The sequence below is a fragment of the Balaenoptera ricei genome, chromosome 3 (genome assembly GCF_028023285.1).
Source record: "Balaenoptera ricei isolate mBalRic1 chromosome 3, mBalRic1.hap2, whole genome shotgun sequence".
Lineage (NCBI taxonomy): Eukaryota > Metazoa > Chordata > Mammalia > Artiodactyla > Balaenopteridae > Balaenoptera > Balaenoptera ricei.
The window spans coordinates 125,367,070-125,386,859 of record NC_082641.1 but is presented as its reverse complement, the minus strand read 5'-3'; the positions used below and the strand labels follow the sequence as shown (position 1 = coordinate 125,386,859).

The 19,790-nt window shown below is 39.2% G+C and overlaps 1 protein-coding gene across 1 annotated transcript; it reads right to left on the bottom strand.

Moving 5' to 3' along the window:
- Positions 1-14,810: 14,810 nt before the first annotated feature.
- On the bottom strand, positions 14,811-19,790 carry LOC132363850 (serine protease inhibitor Kazal-type 14-like). The gene is given in 5 exon segments (XM_059919547.1): positions 14,811-14,856; positions 15,806-15,917; positions 15,920-15,941; positions 18,790-18,835; positions 19,723-19,790. Coding segments are annotated over 5 exon segments (294 nt in total).

Below are 19,790 nucleotides of genomic sequence, written 5' to 3'. Positions count from 1 at the left end.
GAGAACTTTTGCATCTATATTCATCAAAGATATTGGCCTATACTTTTCTTTTTTGGTAGTGTCTTTGTCTGGTTTTGGGATCAGGGTGATGGTGGCTTCATAGAATGTCTTTGGGAGTGTTCCTTCCTCTTCAGTCTTTTGGAGGAGTTTAAGAAGGATTGGTATAAGTTATTCTTTACATGTTTGGTAGAATTTGCCTGTGAAGCCATCTGGCCCTGAACTTTTGTTTGTAGGGATTCTTATTTTTGTTTTTGTTTTTTATTACAGATTCTTTTTTGCTTCTAGTGATTGGTCTGTTCTAATTATCTGTTTCTTCTTGATTCAGTTCAGTGGACTGTGTGTTTCTAGAAAGTTGTCCATTTCTTCCAGGTTGTTGAATTTGTTGGCACATAATTGTTCATAGTATTATGTTTTTTTGGTGTTTCTGCAGTATTGGTTGTGATTTCTCTTCTTTCATTTCTTATTTTGTTTATTTGGGTCTTCTGTTTTCTTCCTGGTGATCCTGGCTAGAGGTTTGTCAATTTTGTTTATCCTTTAGAAGAACCAGCTGTTGGTTTTATTGACTTTTTTTCTATTTTTTTAAATCTTTATTTATTTTCTTTCTGATCTTTATTATCTCCTTCCTTTTGCTGACTTTAGGTTTTGTTTGTTGTTCTTTTTCTAATTCTTTTAGGTGGTAGGTTAGGTTGTTTATTTGAGATTTTTCTTGTTTCTTAAAGAAGGCCTGTATTGCTGTGAACTTCCCTCTAAGAACTGCTTTTTGCTGCATCCTGTATGGCTTGTGGGATCTTAGTTCCCTGACTAGGGATTGAACCTGGGCCATGGCAGTGAAAGTGCTGAGTCCTAACCGCTAGACCACCGGGGAATTTCCCATAGATTTTGTGTGGTTGTGTTTTCATTGTCATTTACCTCAAGGTATTTTTTAATTTCTTCTTTGATTTCCTCATTGACCCATTGGTTTTTTTAGAAGTGTATCATTCATTTTCCATGTAATTGTTTATCATTTCTTTTTCTGTGGCTGATCTCTAGTTTCATGCCATTCTGGCTGGAAAAGATGCTTGAAATAATTTCTGTACTCTTAAATTTGTTGAGGTTTGTTTTGTGCCCTAGTATGTGGTCAATCCTAGAGAATGTTCCATGTGCACTTGAAAAGAATGTGTATTCTGCTTTTTTGGGGTGTAATGTCCTGAAAATATCAATTAAGTCTAACTCTTCTATTGCATCATTTAGAATCTCTGTTGCCTTATTGATTTTCTGTCTCCAAGATCTGTCCATTGATGTGAGTGGGGGGGTTAAGTCTCCTACTATTATTGTATTCCCATCAGTTTCTCCCTTTATGTCTGTTACTATTTGTTTTATGTATTTGGGTGCATAAGTGGTGATGAGTGTTATATCCTCTCCTTGTATTGATCCTTTTATCATTATATAGTGTCCTTCTTTATCTTTCTTTATAGCCTTTGTTTTAAAGTCTATTTTGTCTGGTATGAGTATTGTGACCCTGCTTTCCTCTCATTTCCGTTTGTATGAAATACCTTTTTCCATGCCCTTACTTTCAATCTATGTGTTTCCTTTGCCCTAAAGTGAGGCTCTTGTAGGCAGCATATTGTAAGATCTTGGTTTTGTTTTGTTTTTTAATCCAGTATGCTACTCTGTGTCTTTTGATTGGAGCATTTAATCCATTGACATTTAAGGTAATTATTAATAGACATGTATTTATTGCCATTTTAAACCTCATTTTCCCATTGATTTTATATTTTTTTCTTTGTCCCTTTCTTTTTCTTTTTGTTTTTTCTTTTGTGGTTTGATGATTTTCTTTTGTATTATGCTTGTGTTCTTTTCGGTTTTTGTGAATCTATTGTATGTTTTTGATTTGTGGTTACCCTGTTTTTCGAATATATTAATCTCTTCCTATGTCTGCTTGCTTTAGAGTGGTAGTTATATAGCCTCAAACACATTCTGGGGGAAAAAAATCTACATTTTCTTACTCTCTTCCCCACATTTTATGATTTTGATGTCCTTTTTTATAGCTTGATGTTCATCCTTTTGCTGTTCATTGTGGTTATCATCGCTTTCATAGAAATTTTTTGATTTTTAAAAAAAAATCTGTGTACTGGCTTATTTGAGTGATATACCTTCCAATTATGATTTTGTCTGTCCTATAGATTCTTACTTCTTTTCTATTTTGAGAAGACCTTTCAATATTTCCTTTAGCATAGGTTTAGTATTGCTGTATTCTTTTAGGTTTTGCTTGTTTGGGAAATTCTTTATCTCTCTTTCTATTCTAAATAATAATCTTCCTGGGTAGAGTATCCTAGGTTGTGGATTTTTCCCTTTCAGGACCTTGAATATTTCTTGCCACTCCCTTCTGGCCTGCAACATTTCTGTAGAGAAATCAGCTGATAGTCCTCTGGTGGTTTCCTTTAATTAGCTCTTTGTTTTTCTCTTGTTGCCTTCAGAATCCTCTCTTTGTTAGCTTTTGCCATTGTTATTATAGTATGTCTTGGTGTAGTGCTGTTTGGGTTTATCTTGTTTGAGACCCTCTGTGCTTCCTGTACCTGGATATCTGTTTCCTCCTTTAGGTTTGGGAAGTTTTCAGCCGTAATTTCCTCAAATACATTTTCAATCCCCTTTTCTCTTTCTTCTCCTTCTGGGATCCCTAGTATGTGTAGATTGGCATGCTTTATATTATCCCATAGGTCTCTTCTGTTGCTTTCATTTTTTTTCATTTGGCTTTCTGTCTACTATTCTGATTGGGTGATTTCCATTGTTCTATCTTGCAGGTCATTTATTTGTTCTTCTGCATTATTCAGTCTGGTATTCATTGCCTTTAGCTCAGCTTTCATCTCTGCAAATGAGTTCTCTAATTTTTCTTAGTTCCTTTTTATAGTAATCTGCATTTCTATCAATAGTCCTTCTTAATTCCTTCAGTATTTTCATTATCTCCTGTTTGACTTCAGTGTCTGTTAGACTAAAGTGGTCTGTTTCATTGATTGTTTTTTCAGGGGAATTCTCTTGATCTTTTAATTGGGAGTGGTTCCTCTGCTTCTTCATTTTACTTATATTTCTCTGGCTGTATGAGCTTGGGAGAAACCATTATCTACTATGGTCTTGGAGGGCTATTTTTATGTGGGAGCGTTCCTGTTTAGCCTGTGTGGATTTAATATATTTTGTTGCTAGGGCTATTTTTAGTGTGGATGCCTGTTGCCTCTTTCCTCAGTATATGCTGGATGTTATTTCCCTTGATAGGAGGTGTGACTGGTGTTGTGGTGACCAGATCCTGCACTCGATATTGAGCAGGACCTCCTCTTTGTGCTGTGGTTGTCACTGCCCTGTCAGGGGCTGGGTCTGTTCCCTCGTTGTTGTGGTAGAGGGCCCCAGATCCATTTCTGAGCTGCATTTTTGAGCTGTGTTGGGAGGTAGGTGGGATTGGGGTGCTCCCACTGGGAAAGGAGCTACTGAGTATTCCTCTGCCAGAGCTGTTCACCAGTGAGTGTGTTCTGTTTTTTCACCTGTCACCCATTGTGCAAGCTCACAAAATACACTGTTGTTGGCACTGCCCTTGGCCCTACCTCAACTGTGGGAATGTCGGCATTCAGACCCGGTGTCCCTCAGGCATTGTTTTCACAAGGCCACCAGCACAGATCCATTGAAGTCAGGTCCCAAGACTGCTGTAGTCATCCACCTGGACCCACTGTGGCCTACAGCTGCTAAGGCCAGGTCCATCTTGGCCACAGGAGCACCCATTGTCCACTCGGATGTCTTGCAGGTGCTGAATTTAGAAAGCCAGTGGTGGTTGGTGTAACTCTGAGGCTTGCGCAGCAGCGGGGAGACATTTTTAGCCTTGCTTCCTAAGTTGTGCAGCCCCTGGGGCTTAGTTCTGGTTTCAGCCCTGCCTCTGCATGTGGGCAACCCATTTGCAATTGTTCCTGGAGCCCGCCAAGGTGGTAGTTGGGGTGCAAGAGCCCGCCAAGGTGGCAGCTGGGGAGCGGAGTCTGCCGAGGGGTGAACCCCTAAGACAGTGGCTGGGGCGTGCTCTCCTGGAGCCTTTGGAGGTGGGGGCTGGCATGTGGATAAAGAGGCTGCTAAGGTGGCCCCACCCCCTCCTTTTGCATGCCACTTTGCAATGGCACTTTGCTTCTATGGCAGGCCTGGGCTTCTTCCGCTAAGACTCCCAGATGAGACCATATCACACTCCAGCCCATTCAGGCTGTCTTCGTGCAGCCAACTGCAGTCCTCTCACTGGGTCTGTCCTCTAAACCCCAAGTTTCAGCACCCAGTCCCAACCCATACCAGCAGACGCATGTCTCAGGCTGGGGCACACAGGGTGGTGGCATGACCGTCTGTATAGGTCTCTCTCTGTTCTGCCTGCCACAAACTGTTTATTATGCTCTTCTCTGAGCCTCTGAAGCTCTCTTTCTGTCCCAGCTGATCTCCCCACAGGTGAGGGCGTTTCCCAGGGTGCAGGAACCTTTCCTCTTTTTCAGCTCCCTCCCGGGGGTGCAGGTCTTGTCCTGCTTCCTCTTTTTTTTTTTTTCCCATTCATCCTACTTGGTTACATGGAGAACTTTCTTGTCCTTTCAGGTGTTTGAGGTCTTCTGCTAGTGTTCAGTAGGTGTTTTGTGAGAATTGTTCCATCTGTAGAAGTATTTTTTGATGTGTTTGTGGGAGGAGGTGAGTTCCACGTCCTTCTACTCCGCCATCTTGATTGGAGCCCTGTATTATCACCATTTTAAGTGGTGAGAAGTATGTAGCTCATTGAGCATTAGCAACTTGCCTCAAAATCATATTATTGGTATGTTATGAGTTGCTCATAGGTCTAGTCAAAGTTACTGATTTAAACGGCAGTGCTTTACTGCCACCTTATGGGTAAATGGGGTTTGTTAAAAGTTCTTCAAGAGTTATTATGGTTAAAGTTGGGCATAGAGTGCCTGTAGCAGATGAAAAACGTATCTTATGAGTCATACTAAGATGTTTGTATTATAACTCACAAAAAATAGTGCTTTTTAAAAGCAGATCATATTTAAATCATTATAGAATGGAGGCAGAATTATGTCTGGGAGAAGGGAATGGAGGCTGAGATAATAATAAGAATATAAAAATAACCCATGAAATGTGATGAAGACTTGGATTAAATACATGTTTATGGGTTTAATTTATACTTAAGATGAAATAAGGAATATATAGAAATTATATATTGAAATTGAGTTTGAGTGAGAAAGGACTCAGAGTAGTGACATTAACTTTCATTAACTCAAAGCACATGGAGGAGCACATTTAGAAAGGAAAAAATAAAATTTATATTGGATAGATTGATTTTAAAAATTCTGAGCCAGTGAAATTAAGATGTTTACTATCTGATACTAAGAAGATGGGTACAGTCTCATGATGTGAAAATGTGAGTTGTAAGTATATATAGGCAATAGAGTAATTATAGTTGTTGAGAGGGATTGTCAAGCAGAGGAGGTGGGGATGGGTAAAGGGAAGATGGCAATGACAAAAACCTGGGACTGATCAACAATTAGGGATTTCAGACAGAGGGATTTCAAAATTCAAAACAGCTGCTGCTGCTGGTGGGTGGGGAGAGAGAGGGAGAGAGAGGGAGAGAGAGAGAAAGCACAGGCAGTTGTCAAAGCTAGGAACGCTAAGGGGGATGCTCCTTTCATGTTGACAATGGTAGGGTATTTGTGGAGTTGATCATCTTTTAGGGGTTGCACTGAAAGGAAGGAAGTCTTGCATTTAGGTAAATATGCTCACCTCCTTTCCTTTTTTGAAAATATCTACTCTCAAATAACAGAAAAAAATATTATTATGAAAGTTCTTACTGTTGTGTATAGGAAATTTAAGTAAACGTCTTATTATCCTCTGTGGGGGGGGGGGGGAAATTGTATTATTATAGAGCATGATCTTATCTTTTGGAGTCCTTAGAAAAAGTAAAATAATGACATTGTACTCTAGTCTAGACTTTAGAAGATATCAGAGGAAAACATAAGTACAATGACATGATAAAGATAAAGCTGACTTCTACTTTCGGATAATATGGAGTAAGAGAGACCAGCTATGCTTCCTACCTGAAAAGACAAAAAATCAGACAAAATATATGAAACAATGACACTGTCTAGTCAGACAATGAAGAGTGCTGATTCCTGAGAGATGGGAAACAAATATGGTAAGCTCTATGGTTGGCCTTGGTTTCTGCATTGTGAGAGATTCTAGGAATAGGAAAGAGGAACCCCGATAGGGCAAGTGGATTCCCTGAATTGAGGAGACAGAGCTGAGAGGAGAGAGACCAAAGTGGCTATAGTTTGCAGGACCACGGGAGAACTGTAGAGAAAGCTCAGCAGATTACTGATTTGTGCTTATGTGTGAGGAAACTACCCAAGGCTAAGAAAGAACCACCAGAGAGGATTAGAGATAACAGAGCCCATGTCTCATACAGAGCTGGTAATGGTGCTTGTTCCTATTAGCCAGACCAGAAAACCTTATAATCCATGGTGCAATGAGTAGAGTACTCAAAAGGGTCTTGCCTCAGTCATGAGGAGTAATTAGCCCACTTAGTGAATACTGCACTGATCCCATCTAACTCTTAAAAGCAAAATTCCAGAGGATAACAATATTTCCAAGTAACTGAGCTATGTGTCAGAACAAAGCTCAGGAATATTTCTAGAAATACAAAAATATTCAGAACCAAACAAGGTAAAATTCATAATGTCTAATATCCTAAAATATAATCTATAATGAGAAGAAAAGCAGCAAACCCAGAATGGACACAGATATTAGAATTAGCAGATAGAGCCATAAAAATAGTTATTGTAACTGTATTCCAGATGTTAAAAAAAGTTAGGAATGTGGAAGATATAAATCAAACTTGTAGAGATGAAAATTAAAATGTTTGAGATGAAAAAGCTACTGAATGGTGTTAATCGAAGATGGATTACTACTGAAGGAAAAACTTTGTGAACATGAAGTCAAAGCAATAGTGTTGGAAACCAATCCTCCCTGGAGTTCTTGGTGTTCCTGCATGGCCCAGGACTCAGAGCAGTGGAAATTGACACACTATAAAGACAGAGACTGTCATTTTCCCCAGAGCTATTTGCTTTTCATATTCTAAAGATGATAGACCCAAGATGATTGTTTCCACTGATTTACCCTAAGCTCTGTATGGTAGAGACTGCGTATTCTGCCAATTCAGATGGCATCCTTCCCTTGGCGCCTCTGTAACAGATACCCAAAGTGTCAGTGGGAGAAGTCCATTGGCTTCTTTCTAATAAGATGCTGAGATAATTTTAAGAGGACCCTGGAGCCATGTGTCCCCCCATGTAATCAGCATGGTAGTTAAGGTCAAAGAGCCAACAGAACGTATAAATAATCTGAAAACAGTCTTATAGGATATTCAGAGTCAAAAGAGATATTCTTTCCCAGGCCAGTAGGGAGCAAGCTGCTGAGGAAAAGAGAACATGTTAGTTTTATGTTAGTCTTCTTTCCATATAAAGTATGTGTGTGTGTGTGTGTGTGTGTGTGTGTGTGTGTGTGTGTGTATATATATATATATATATATATATATATATATATATACACACACACACACATACATGTAAAAGAGACAGAGAGAGAGAGAATATAACCCAAAGAAGAACATGTCCCTATATGTTTCAAAGGTTAAAATGTGTCAAGAGTGTCAAGAGAACTTAAGAAAAAAACCAATGATCAATGGGACATTCATGAATACCATTAATGTAGACCTCTTCTACGGAGAAAAGGGGGCTGGTGAAAATGTAGGGCCCTGCTGATCCAAGCCAGACATGCATAAATGCCTCTGCTTCAAGGCTGAGTCTGAAAGTGAGATTGTTTAATGTGGAAAGTAGGAAACAGGAATGGCCAGGAAGAGCACAAGACTCCACGTTTCCTTTTTCTTTTTTTAATTTTTAAATTTTATTTATTTTTTTATACAGCAGGTTCTTATTAGTCATCAATTTTGTACACATCAGTGTATACATGTCAATCCCAATCTCCCAATTCATCACACCACCACCACCACCACCCCCCGGCCACTTCCCCTCTTTGATGTCCATACGTTTGTTCTCTACATCTGTGCCTCAAGTTCTGCCCTGTAAACCAGTTCATCTGTAGCATTTTTCTAAGTTCCACATATATGCGTTAATATACGATATTTGTTTTTCTCTTTCTGACTTACTTCACTCTGTATGACAGTCTCTAGATCCATCCACGTCTCCACAAATGACCCAATTTCGTTCCTTTTTATGGCTGAGTAATATTCCATTGTATATATGTACCACAACTTCTTTATCCATTCGTCTGTCGATGGGCATTTAGGTTGATTCCATGACCTGGCTATTGTAAATAGTGCTGCTATGAACATTGGGGTTCATGTGTCTTCTTGAATTACGGTTTTCTCTGGGTATATGCCCAGTAGTGGGATTGCTGGATCACATGGTAATTCTATTTTTAGTCTTTTAAGGAACCTCCATACTGTTCTCCATAGTGGCTGTATCAATTTACATTCCCACCAACAGTGCAAGAGGGTTCCCTTTTCTCCACACCCTCTCCAGCATTTGTTGTTTGTAGATTTTCTGATGATGCCCATTCTAACTGGTGTGGTGATGCCTCATTGTAGTTTTGATTTGCATTTCTCTAATGATTAGTGATGTTGAGCATCTTTTCATGTGCTTCTTGGCCATCTGTATGTCTTCTTTGGAGAAATGTCTATTTAGGTCTTCTGCCCATTTTTGGATTAGGTTGTTTGTTTCTTTAATATTGAGCTGAATGAGCTGTTTATATATTTTGGAGATTAATCCTTTGTCCGTTGATTCATTTGCAAATATTTTCTCCCATTCTGAGGGTTGTCTTTTCGTCTTGTTTATGGTTTCCTTTGCTGTGCAAAAGCTTTGAAGTTTCATTAGGTCCCATTTGTTTATTTTTGTTTTTATTTCCATTACTTTAGGAGGTGGATCAAAAAAGATCTTGCTGTGATTGATGTCAAAGAGTGTTCTTCCTATGTTTTCCTCTAAGAGTTTTATAGTGTCCGGTCTTACATTTAGGTCTTGAATCCATTTTGAGTTTATTTTTGTGTATGGTGTTAGGGAGTGTTCTAATTTCATTCATTCTAATTTCATTTTACATGTAGCTTTCCAGTTTTCCCAGCACCACTTATTGAAGAGACTGTCTTTTCTCCATTGTATATCCTTGCCTCCTTTGTCATAGATTACTTGACCATAGGTGCATGGATTTATCTTTGGGCTTTCTATCTTGTTCCATTGACCTATGTTTCTGCTTTTGTGCCAGTACCATATTGTCTTGATTACTTTAGCTTTGTAGTATAGTCTGAAGTCAGGGAGTCTGATTCCTCCAGCTCAGTTTTTTTCCCTCAAGACTGCTTTGGCTATTCGGGGTCTTTTGTGTCTCCATACAAATTTTAAGATTTTTTGTTCTAGTTCTGTAAAAAATGCCATTGGTAATTTGATAGGGATTGCATTGAATCTGTAGATTGCTTTGGGTAGTATAGTCATTTTCACAATATTGATTCTTCCAATCCAAGAACATGGTATGTCTCTCCATCTGTTCATATCATCTTTAATTTCTTTCATCAACGTCTTATAGTTTTCTGCATACAGGTCTTTTGTCTCCCTAGGTAGGTTTATTCATAGGTATTTTGTTTTTTCTTGCAGTGGTAAATGGGAGTGTTTCCTTAATTTCTCTTTCAGATTTTTCATCATTAGTGTATAGGAATGCAAGAGATTTCTGTGCATTAATTTTGTATCCTGCAACTTTACCAGATTCATTGATTAGCTCTAGAAGTTTTCTAGTGGCACCTTTAGAATTCTGTATGTATAGTATCATGTCATCTGCAAACAGTTTTACTTCTTCTTTTCCAATTTGTATTCCTTTTATTTCTTTTTCTTCTCTGATTGCCGTGGCTAGGACTTCCAAAAGTGTATTGAATAATAGTGGTGAGAGTGGACATCCTTGCCTTGTTCCTGATCTTAGAGGAAATGCTTTCAGTTTTTCACCATTGAGAATGATGTTTGCTGTGGGTTTGTCGTATATGGCCTTTATTATGTTGAGGTAGGTTCCCTCTCTGGCCACTTTCTGGAGAGTTTTTATCATAAATGGGTGTTGAATTTTGTCAAAAGTTTTATCTTCATCTATTGAGATGATCATATGGTTTTTATCCTTCAATTTGTTAATATGGTGTATCACATTGATTGATTTGTATATATTGAAGAATCATTGCATTCCTGGGATAAATCCCACTTGATCGTGCTGTATGATCCTTTTAATGTGTTGTTGGATTCTGTTTGCTAGTATATTGCTGAGGATTTTTGCATCTATAGTCATCAGTGTTATTGGTCTGCAATTTTTCTTTTTCGTAGTGTGTTTGTCTGGTTTTGGTATCAGGGTGATGGTGGTCTTATAGAATGAGTTTGGGAGTGTTCCTTCCTCTGCAATTTTTTGGAAGAGTTTGAGAAGGATGGGTGTTAGCGCTTCTCTAAATGTTTGATAGAATTCACCTGTGAAGCCGTCTGGATTGAGACTTTTGTTTGTTGGAAGATTTTAAATCACAGTTTCAATTTCATTACTTGTGGTTGGTCTGTTCATGTTTTCTATTTCTTCCTGGTTCAGTCTTAGAAGCTTATACCTTTCTCAGAATTTGTCCATTTCTTCCAGGTTTTCCATTTTATTGGCATAGAGTTGCTTGTAGTAGCCTCTTATGATGCTTTGTATTTCTGTGGTGTCTGTTGTAACTTCTCCCTTTTCATTTCTAATTTTATTGATTTGAGTCCTCTCCCTCTTTTTCTTGAGGAGTCTGGCTAATGGTTTATCAATTTTGTTTATCTTCTCAAAGAACCAGCTTTTAGTTTTATTGATGTTTGCTATTGTTTTCTTTGTTTCTATTTCATTTATTTCTGCTGATCTTTATGATTTCTTTCCTTCTGCTAACTTTGGGTTTTGTTTGTTCTTCTTTCTCTAGTTCCTTTAGGTGTAAGGTTAGATTGTTTACTTGAGATTTGTCTTGTTTCTTTAGGTAGGGTTGTATAGCTATAAACTTCCCTCTTAGAACTGCTTTTGCTGCATCCCATAGGTTTTGGAATGTCGTGTTTTCATTGTCATTTGTCTCTGGGTATTTTTTGATTTCTTCTTTGATTTCTTCAGTGATCTCTTGGTTATTTAGTAACGTATTGTTTAGCCTCCATGTGTTTGTCTTTTTTACGTTTTTTTCCCTGTAATTCATTTCTAATCTCATAGCGTTGTGGTCAGAAAAGATGCTTGATATGATTTCAACTTTCTTAAATTTACTGAGGCTTGATTTGTGACCCAAGATGTGATCTATCCTGGAGAATGTTCCATGCGCACTTGAGAAGAAAGTGTAATCTATTTTTGGATGGAATGTCCTATAAATATCAATTACATCCATCTGGTCTATTGTGTCATTTAAAGCTTCTTTTTCCTTATTTATTTTCATTTTGTATGATCTGTCTATTGGTGTAAGTGAGGTGTTAAAGTCCCCCACTATTATTGTATTACTGTCGATTTCCTCTTTTATAGCTGTTAGCAGTTGCCTTATGTATTGAGGTGCTCCTATGTTGGGTGCATATATATATATATATATATATATATATATATATATTTATTTATTTATTTTTAAATTTTTTAATATTATCAACATTTTAAAAAAATATATTTATTTATTTATTTTTGGCTGTGTTGGGTCTTCGTTTCTGTGCTAGGGCTTTCTCTAGTTGCGGTGAGCAGGGGCCACTCTTCATCGCCGTGCACGGGCCTCTCACTATTGCGGCCTCTTGTTGCGGCGCACAGACTCCAGACGTGCAGGCTCAGTAGTTGTGGCTCACGGGCCCAGCTGCTCTGTGGCATGTGGGGTCTTCCCAGAGCAGGGCTCGAACCCATGTCCCCTGCATTGGCAGGCAGATTCTCAACCACTGTGCCACCAGGGAAGCCCTGCATATATATTTATAAGTGTTATATCTTCCTCTTGTATTGATCCCTTGATCATTATGTAGTGTCCTTCCTTGTCTCTTATAACGTTCTTCATTTTAAAGTCTATTTTATCTGATATGAGTATTGCTACTCCAGCTTTCTTTTGATTTCCATTTGCATGGAATATCTTTTTCCATCCCCTCACTTTTAGTCTGTATGTGTCCCTAGGTCTGAAGTGGGTCTCTTGTAGACAGCATATAGATGGGTCTTGTTTTTGTATCCCTTCAGCGAGCCTGGGTCTTTTGGTTGGAGCATTTAATCCATTCACGTTTAAGGTAGTTATCGATATGTATCTTCCCATGACCATTTTCTTAATTGTTTTGGGTTTGTTTTTGTAGGTCCTTTTCTTCTCTTGTGTTTCCCACTTAGAGAAGTTCCTTTAGCATTTGTTGTGGAGCTGGTTTGGTGGTGCTGAATTCTCTTAGCGTTTGCTTTTCTGTAAAGCTTTTGATTTCTCCATCGAATCTGAATGAGATCCTTGCTGGGTAGAGTAATCTTGGTTGTAGGTTCTTCCCTTTCATCACTTTAAGTAAATCATGCCACTCCCTTCTGGCTTGTAGAGTTTCAGCTGAGAAATCAGCTGTTAACCTTATGGGAGTTCCCTTGTATGTTATTTGTCGTTTTTCCCTTGCTGCTTTCAATAATTTTTCTTTGTCTTTGATTTTTTCCAATTTGATTACTATGTGTTTCAGTGTGTTTCTCCTTGGGTTTATCCTGTATGGGACTCTCTGCACTTCCTGGACTTGGGTGGCTATTTCCTTTCCCATGTTAGGGAAGTTTTCGACTATAATCTCTTCAAATATTTTCTCTGGTCCTTTCTCTCTCTCTTCTCCTTCTGGGACCCCTATAATGCGAATGTCATTGCGTTTAATGTTGTCCCAGAGGTCTCTTAGGCTGTCTTCATTTCTTTTCATTCTTTTTTCTTTAGTCTGTTCTGCAGCAGTGAATTCCACCATTCTGTCTTACAGGTCACTTATCCATTCTTCTGCCTCAGTTATTCTGCTATTGATTCCTTCTAGTGTAGTTTTCATTTCATTTATTGTATTGTTCATCTCTGTTTGTTTGTTCTTTAATTTTTCTAAGTCTTTGTTAAACATTTCTTGCATCTTCTCGATCTTTGCCTCCATTCTTTTTTCCAGGGTCCTGGATCATCTTCACTATCATTATTCTGAATTCTTTTTCTGGAAGGTTGCCTATCTCCACTTCATTTAGTTGTTTTTCAGGGGTTTTATCTTGTTCCCTCATCTGGTACATAGCCCTCTGCCTTTTCATCTTGTCTATCTTTATGTGGATATGGTTTTTGTTCCATAGGCTGCAGGATTGTAGTTCTTCTTCCTTCTGCTGTCTGCCCTCTGGTGGATGAGGCTATCTAAGCAGCTTGTGCAAGTTTCCTGATGGGAGGGACTGGTGGTGGGTAGAGCTGACTGTTGCTCTGGTGGGCAGAGCTCAGTAAAACTTTAATCCGTTTGACTGCTGATGGGTGGGGCTGGGTACCTTCACTATTGGTTGTTTGGCCTGAGGCAACCCAACACTGGAGCCTACCTCGGCTCTTTGGTGGGGCTAATGGCAGACTCTGGGAGGGCTCACAGCAAGGAGTACTTCCCAGAACTTCTGCTGCCAGTGTCGTTGTCCCCACGGTGAGCCACAGCCACCCCCGCCTCTGCAGCAGACCCTCCAACACTAGCAGGTAGGTCTGGTTCAGGCTCCTCTGAGGTCACTGCTCCTTCTCCTGTGTCCCGATGTGCACACTACTTTGTGTGTGCCCTCCAAGAGTGGAGTCTCTGTTTCCCCCAGTCCTGTCAAAGTCCTGAAATCAAATCCCACTAGCCTTCAAAGTCTGATTCTCTAGGAATTCCTCCTCCTGTTGCTGGACCCCCAGGTTGGGAAGCCTGACGTGGGGCTCAGAACCTTCACTCCAGTGGGTGGACTTCTGTGGTATAAGTGTTCGCCAGTCTGTGAGTCACCCACCCAGCATTTATGGGATTTGATTTTACTGTAATTGTGCCCCTCCTACCATCTCATTGTGGCTTCTCCTTTGTCTTTGGATGTGGGGTATCTTTTGGTGAGTTCCGGTGTCTTCCTGCAATGATTGTCCAGCAGCTAGTTGTGATTCTGGTGTTCTCACAAGAGGGAGTGAGAGCACATCCTTCTACTCCGCCATCTTGGTTCAGGCAAGACTGGTAGTTCTGAGAATGCTCTTATACCTTCACTTAATTTCTAGATAGCAATTTCCTCTCAGACAAGAGCTGTGAAAGCTTAGAGCACTCTCCCAGGGTGTACTTTTTCCATACCAAGTCTGTCTTAGACAAACTAGAGCTGGTAGATGGATGACTACTCTGGTTACAGCTGCGAGGGGAAGCTCAGCTGGCTATTTTAGACATGTTTCCTATTAATTGGGTTTTTTTTAAATTCTAAAGGAATATGGAAGAAATTTCTGTTGTCTTCCTTGGAAGACAACCAGGAGCCTTTACATATTGTTAGATTATTCCATAGTTTACAGTATCAGAGACCTGATTAAGCCCCGTGTTTGTCTCTGACCTTTGGCTCAAATGTTCATTTTGTTCTACTTCTGAGGCTTGAGACACAGATCTGAGACCCTTGTTAAATGAGACTTTCAGAAAAGTTTATTTATTAGGGAGAATATGGAAGGCAGCGAATCAGTGAGGGGAGAGGTCTACAAGCTCACTAGGGGTAGCTCTCTGTCACTAGGAACACATCCAAGGAGGGGTGAGTTGCAAGAGAAGGATTTTCTCAATGGAAAGATTAAAAAAAGGTACTTCTTTCATGTCTGAGTCCACTCAGCATTTTCCATCATGCAGAAATCTAATTTTTCCCTGAGATTTCCTAAAGGAAGAATCAGAATATTTTATTAATAGAGTGTCAGAGCTACAAAAATACTTGTAAAATTATCTATCACCCTTATTTTATATTTGAGGAAACTAAGAGCATAAAGGGCATTGATTACAGACAAAAGCCAGGTTATTGGATTTCCTACCCTGTTATCCTTCCATGATTCTAAGATGCCACTGAAGATACTATGACCTATACTATAAGCTCTTTGAAAATAAGTTACTTAATCCGGCCTCAGCTTATGATATATGAGGCATATCAGTCCTCATCTTACTCTGTTAATACTCTTACACTTCGGCTGAATTCCTCATTAATGGGGGTGGCCTGAGATGTACACATTCCTATCTCATTGCTCTTTGTGAAAATTACAAAATGATCGTTGGGTGGAGGGCTCCAGTCTGGTGCCATGGGGAGAGTTTTTCTCCCTGTGAACTTCACTGTCTTATACAGAGATCAACCCTGAAGCCACAGTTTTGTGAGACTTAGTGTCTAATCACTGATAATCATGTCACATAAATCCAAAAACTAAACTAGCCAGAGGACCCAAACTTTATAGTCACCTATCCTAGCTCAGAGTTTCAGACACATATGAAGTTGAAGATATCTGAGAGAAGGCAAAAGTACAGTTTGTTTTAAAATCAAAGAATTTCAAGGACTCAAAGGGATATTTAAAGCTTCAAGTGAAAAAAATCTATCAATTGGCGTATGGGAATGCGACTGCTGAGAGAAGAAAGGGCCTAGCAAACACTACTGAGTACAGCAAGTCTGCTTTCTACTCCAGTGGGCTTTGTATTGCCACATGTTCTCCTGAGCAGGGACTGATTATTATCTGAGCAAACTAGAGCAAATTCCTGGCTTCAAGGCTGTTGTACTTGGTAGAAGAGGTAATCACCTTGCACTAAGCTTTTTCGTTGTTCTCTTCTTTTCTCCCAGTATTACTCACATGCTCTCAACACACAAGATGCAGGGGTTTTCATAGGTTACCAAATTGTTGCCACAGATGGGTTGATATATACCAGGGCAGGGGTTCACTGTTCCATTGAACCAACTCAGTCTACTTTCTTATATGGACATTTCACCTGAAATTGAGTTGAAAAGAATGATACGATTAGAATTACACTCACAGACACCTCTGGACTTTACTAGGAAAATCTAAACATAGAATCATATCCTAGTCTGACAAAAGCTCTCTAGCTTCTCCCTCCACAAAACAAGGGAACCAGAACCCACGTATGTCCATCAGCTAACAACGTATGTGATGCCCTTGTTGTCGGGACCTCCTGACAGGAAGAGAGAAAGGAGGCCTGCTATGCTATAGTGGGAAAAGGAAGAGTGCGTTAACAGGACAGATTTGGGAAATTTAGCTTCTCTCTCAGTCTCCTTTATTCTCAGACTATTTGACCTGGAATTAGTCTTAGAAATTTTCTATGGCAACTCGGCTAAGGAAACTGAAGCCCCATAATTAGAAAAGATGTTTCACTGAAATCTATATGCCTTGACTTAAAATATTTATCACATCTTATCTACTAAAAATATCTCCAAGCTAACTCTTATCTTGAAGTTGTGAAACATGAGATCATTTAGAGTAACTCCCTGATTTTGTAGGGAAAACTGAAAACAAAGGAAGGGGCATGTCTCAGTGGCACCAGAACCCATGTCTGCTTGCAATGTTGGTATCAGTGATGGCTTGAGAGCAGTGACTCTGGGATGATTGAGCTTGACGATGATAGTCTCAGGGGCTCTATGATTACCATAAGATAGGTAGATAAAGTACCTCTAATACAAGGTGGGAAGGAGTTTGGGCTGAGTATTTAGAGAAAGAGGGATTATATTTGAGCTCTTCTCCCTTCTTCCCTTATCCAAGACCACCACCATGGCCAGGCCACCACCATCTGTCTGTCACCCAACTAATCCCTCCACTTTCTCCTTTCCTCTGTAGCCTCTAATTTCTGTAATTTAAACATCCATTGAATCATATTACTCCTGTACTTATGCTCTTTTAATTGCATTTCACTGCACATAAAAAATTTCTTCTTAGTATAAGCTAAAAGACCCTATGTGATCTGTACCCTTCTGACTTTTCCAACCTTGCCTTATACCACCTTGCTCTTTGCCATTTTCCATGGGTTTTTTTTTTGTCTTTTTTAAAATTTTGTTTTGTTTTTGCTTCAAATGCTCCATAGTCCCTCCATCTTAGAGTCTTGTGGTTTGTCACAACCACCCCATCAAATGTATTGTCTTTTTCTTGAACCTAAACTCATTCTACCTTCAGAGCTCAGGTTATGACCTACTTTCTCAGAGAGATTTCCCAAAATACAATCCCAACTTTCCATTCCTTTTTAAGTATCTCTAATCAGTGTGTAATAAAGCGTTTGTACAATTATTTGACTAATTCCACACTCCAAAGAATTATAAGCCCATAAGGGTAAGGTCTGTTTCTGATTAGACTAACTTTTGTGTGTCCAGCACATATATTGGCACTTAGTCTTGCTCTATAAATATGTGCAAAATCAATAAGATATAAAATAGTTCAAACTGAATGAATATAGTCAAATAATAGCAAGAATAATTAGTATCATCTGTAAATATAGCTTTTCTTTCTCTTTAGAGTAGGATGTATATTCATCAGGTGAATAGGCTATGTATTCATCTGCTGTGTAACTATAACATCTGCTGCACCCTCTCCCTCCCTCTCTGTGTTCCAGTCACACAGGTCTTTAATCAGTGACTCAAGTAGGTAAATCTTCCTCACTGCTCTCCATCTGGGTGGCTCCTTCTCACCCTTCGCATCTCAGATATCCCCATGCCCAAGAAGCCTTCACTGATCACATTGTTGATAGTAGTATCTCTACTGTCAATAGATATTCTCTATTGTATCATCCTATTTCTTTCATTTGTAGAATTATTTATAGAATTTACTATAAAAACAGTCACTCTCTTCCTTTTTTCTGGCTATTTTTGTAAGCTTCATGAGAAAATAAGTAAGAATGAGTAAGCTTATTTTTGTTCATAAATTGATGGACAAGTGGAGGACTACTCTTGCAGGCAACCTTCTTGAGAGGAAAAATCTAGGACTCAACTCTATGAGGCTAGAGTATAAATCCTGGACAAATTCTATAGACTTTTTTGCTGGAGCTATAGCCTCTGACAGGTTCTGCACTCTGATCTATGGGTCCCTTGAAGGCCAAGCTGCCCTCAAAACATCTTTCTCACCAGTCAACTCATGAATGTATTTTTTTAAGAAGTAAAATTTAAAATTTACTAATGAGACAAAAGCTTGAAGTGCAAATGCTCCTGAAGTGAAGGAGTACAGTGATGCAAATCCACATCAAAAAACCAAAAAAATCTTTCATTTCACCGTTTCCCCCATTTATTAAACATTTATTTTACCCCACAATATATTCAGTGCTCAGAGGTATAGCTGAAAATGAAAAAGGTGTCTCTGTCACTTTGCCCTCATACAAGTTGGAAACAGAATTTGAGGCTCTGTTCAGAGATTTCCTGTTCCTTCACATTTCCTCAGTCTATATCTTAGAGTTGGCGTTTGCCATTCACAACTCCCGTAGGCATTCTCTGCATATCACAGGGCAGTTAGGAGCATTCTTTCCACCAAACTGTGGGCCCCTCCAGAGCAGAAACCATGTTATGCCCAAGTCTGTGGGCATATAAGAACCTGCCCTGCCCCCTGGCAACCGCCAGTGTCCATAAACCTTTTCCAGGCACTACCGAGGGCTCTGTGGTATACCTATGACCAAATCTCAGCTTGGTTCCCAGTTTGGGTTACTCTCCTCTGAGCTCCTATACCTACAGTGTACCTGCCACATTCATGTAACATTGAAGAACATCACTCGCCTCAGTAAGGTTCTAAAATAGTAATTCCAAAGAAAACTCAGAGTCTTGTTCCCAGGAAATTTAGAGGAAAATTACCTTAATATTTCCATGTGGTGGCCACCAGTGTGGAGGGCCTGAAACCATAACAAATGAAAATAGTTAAAGAATCTAGTATCTGGTAAGTCATAGCTCAATTTGTTGACAGAATAAAAGAGTTCTAATGTAGTACCAAGAAAGCTTGCAATAATTGAAAACATTATTTCATTTATACATATATTCATTCATTTTTTAAAAATGTGGTGTAATTCTTTTACTCCTGGTAGATAATCAGCAGCAGATTATATAGGTGCATCACTGCCAGTCCAGTGTACCAAATAATTTTTTGATTAACAGTAATTAGCCTGGGCTTGAGAGGATTCAGAGCTGACAGCCAATATATGAAAGAAATGAAGAAATGCTAGAACTTTCAAGAGATCTTTTAACCCAATCCCCATATCTTATGAAATGCCCAAGAATTCATGGCAGATATGTAAGAAGACTAAATGCCCAAGAATTCATGGCAGATATGTAAGAAAACTAAGCTCTTCAGTCTTTGAAGCTAGGTTGCTTTACATGACTTCTCTAAAAAAGGACACAAAAGATAATGACCCAGTCAAATATATGGCAGAGCATTTTCAAAAGTTCTGAATTTTTGTGATGCACTGTGGTGGAGGCATATTGCCAGTCACTTTCACACGTTACCTCACCCAGTCACCCAAGCCCCTGGTCCCCACGAGTTAGGTCTTATAGTCTGCATTAATAGATGGGAAAGCTAAGGCCCCTGCCCATTGGCCCAGAGCCTTTTTTTTTTTTTTGATCACACTCCATTGTCTGTCTCTCTATATATACAGATATATAAGTATAGTAAAATGATACACTTAATAAAAATATATATACACAAAAATCTCAAAGCATCCTCTTCCAGATTATCATGTCACAGCCCAGCAGTCAACCTGACATCCCTGCCCAAAACAGCTACATTACTCACCAGAAGGTAACGTCAAATGTATCAGGATAAAGAACAGAAGTGAGCAGAGTACTGGGAAGGATTTGGCCAT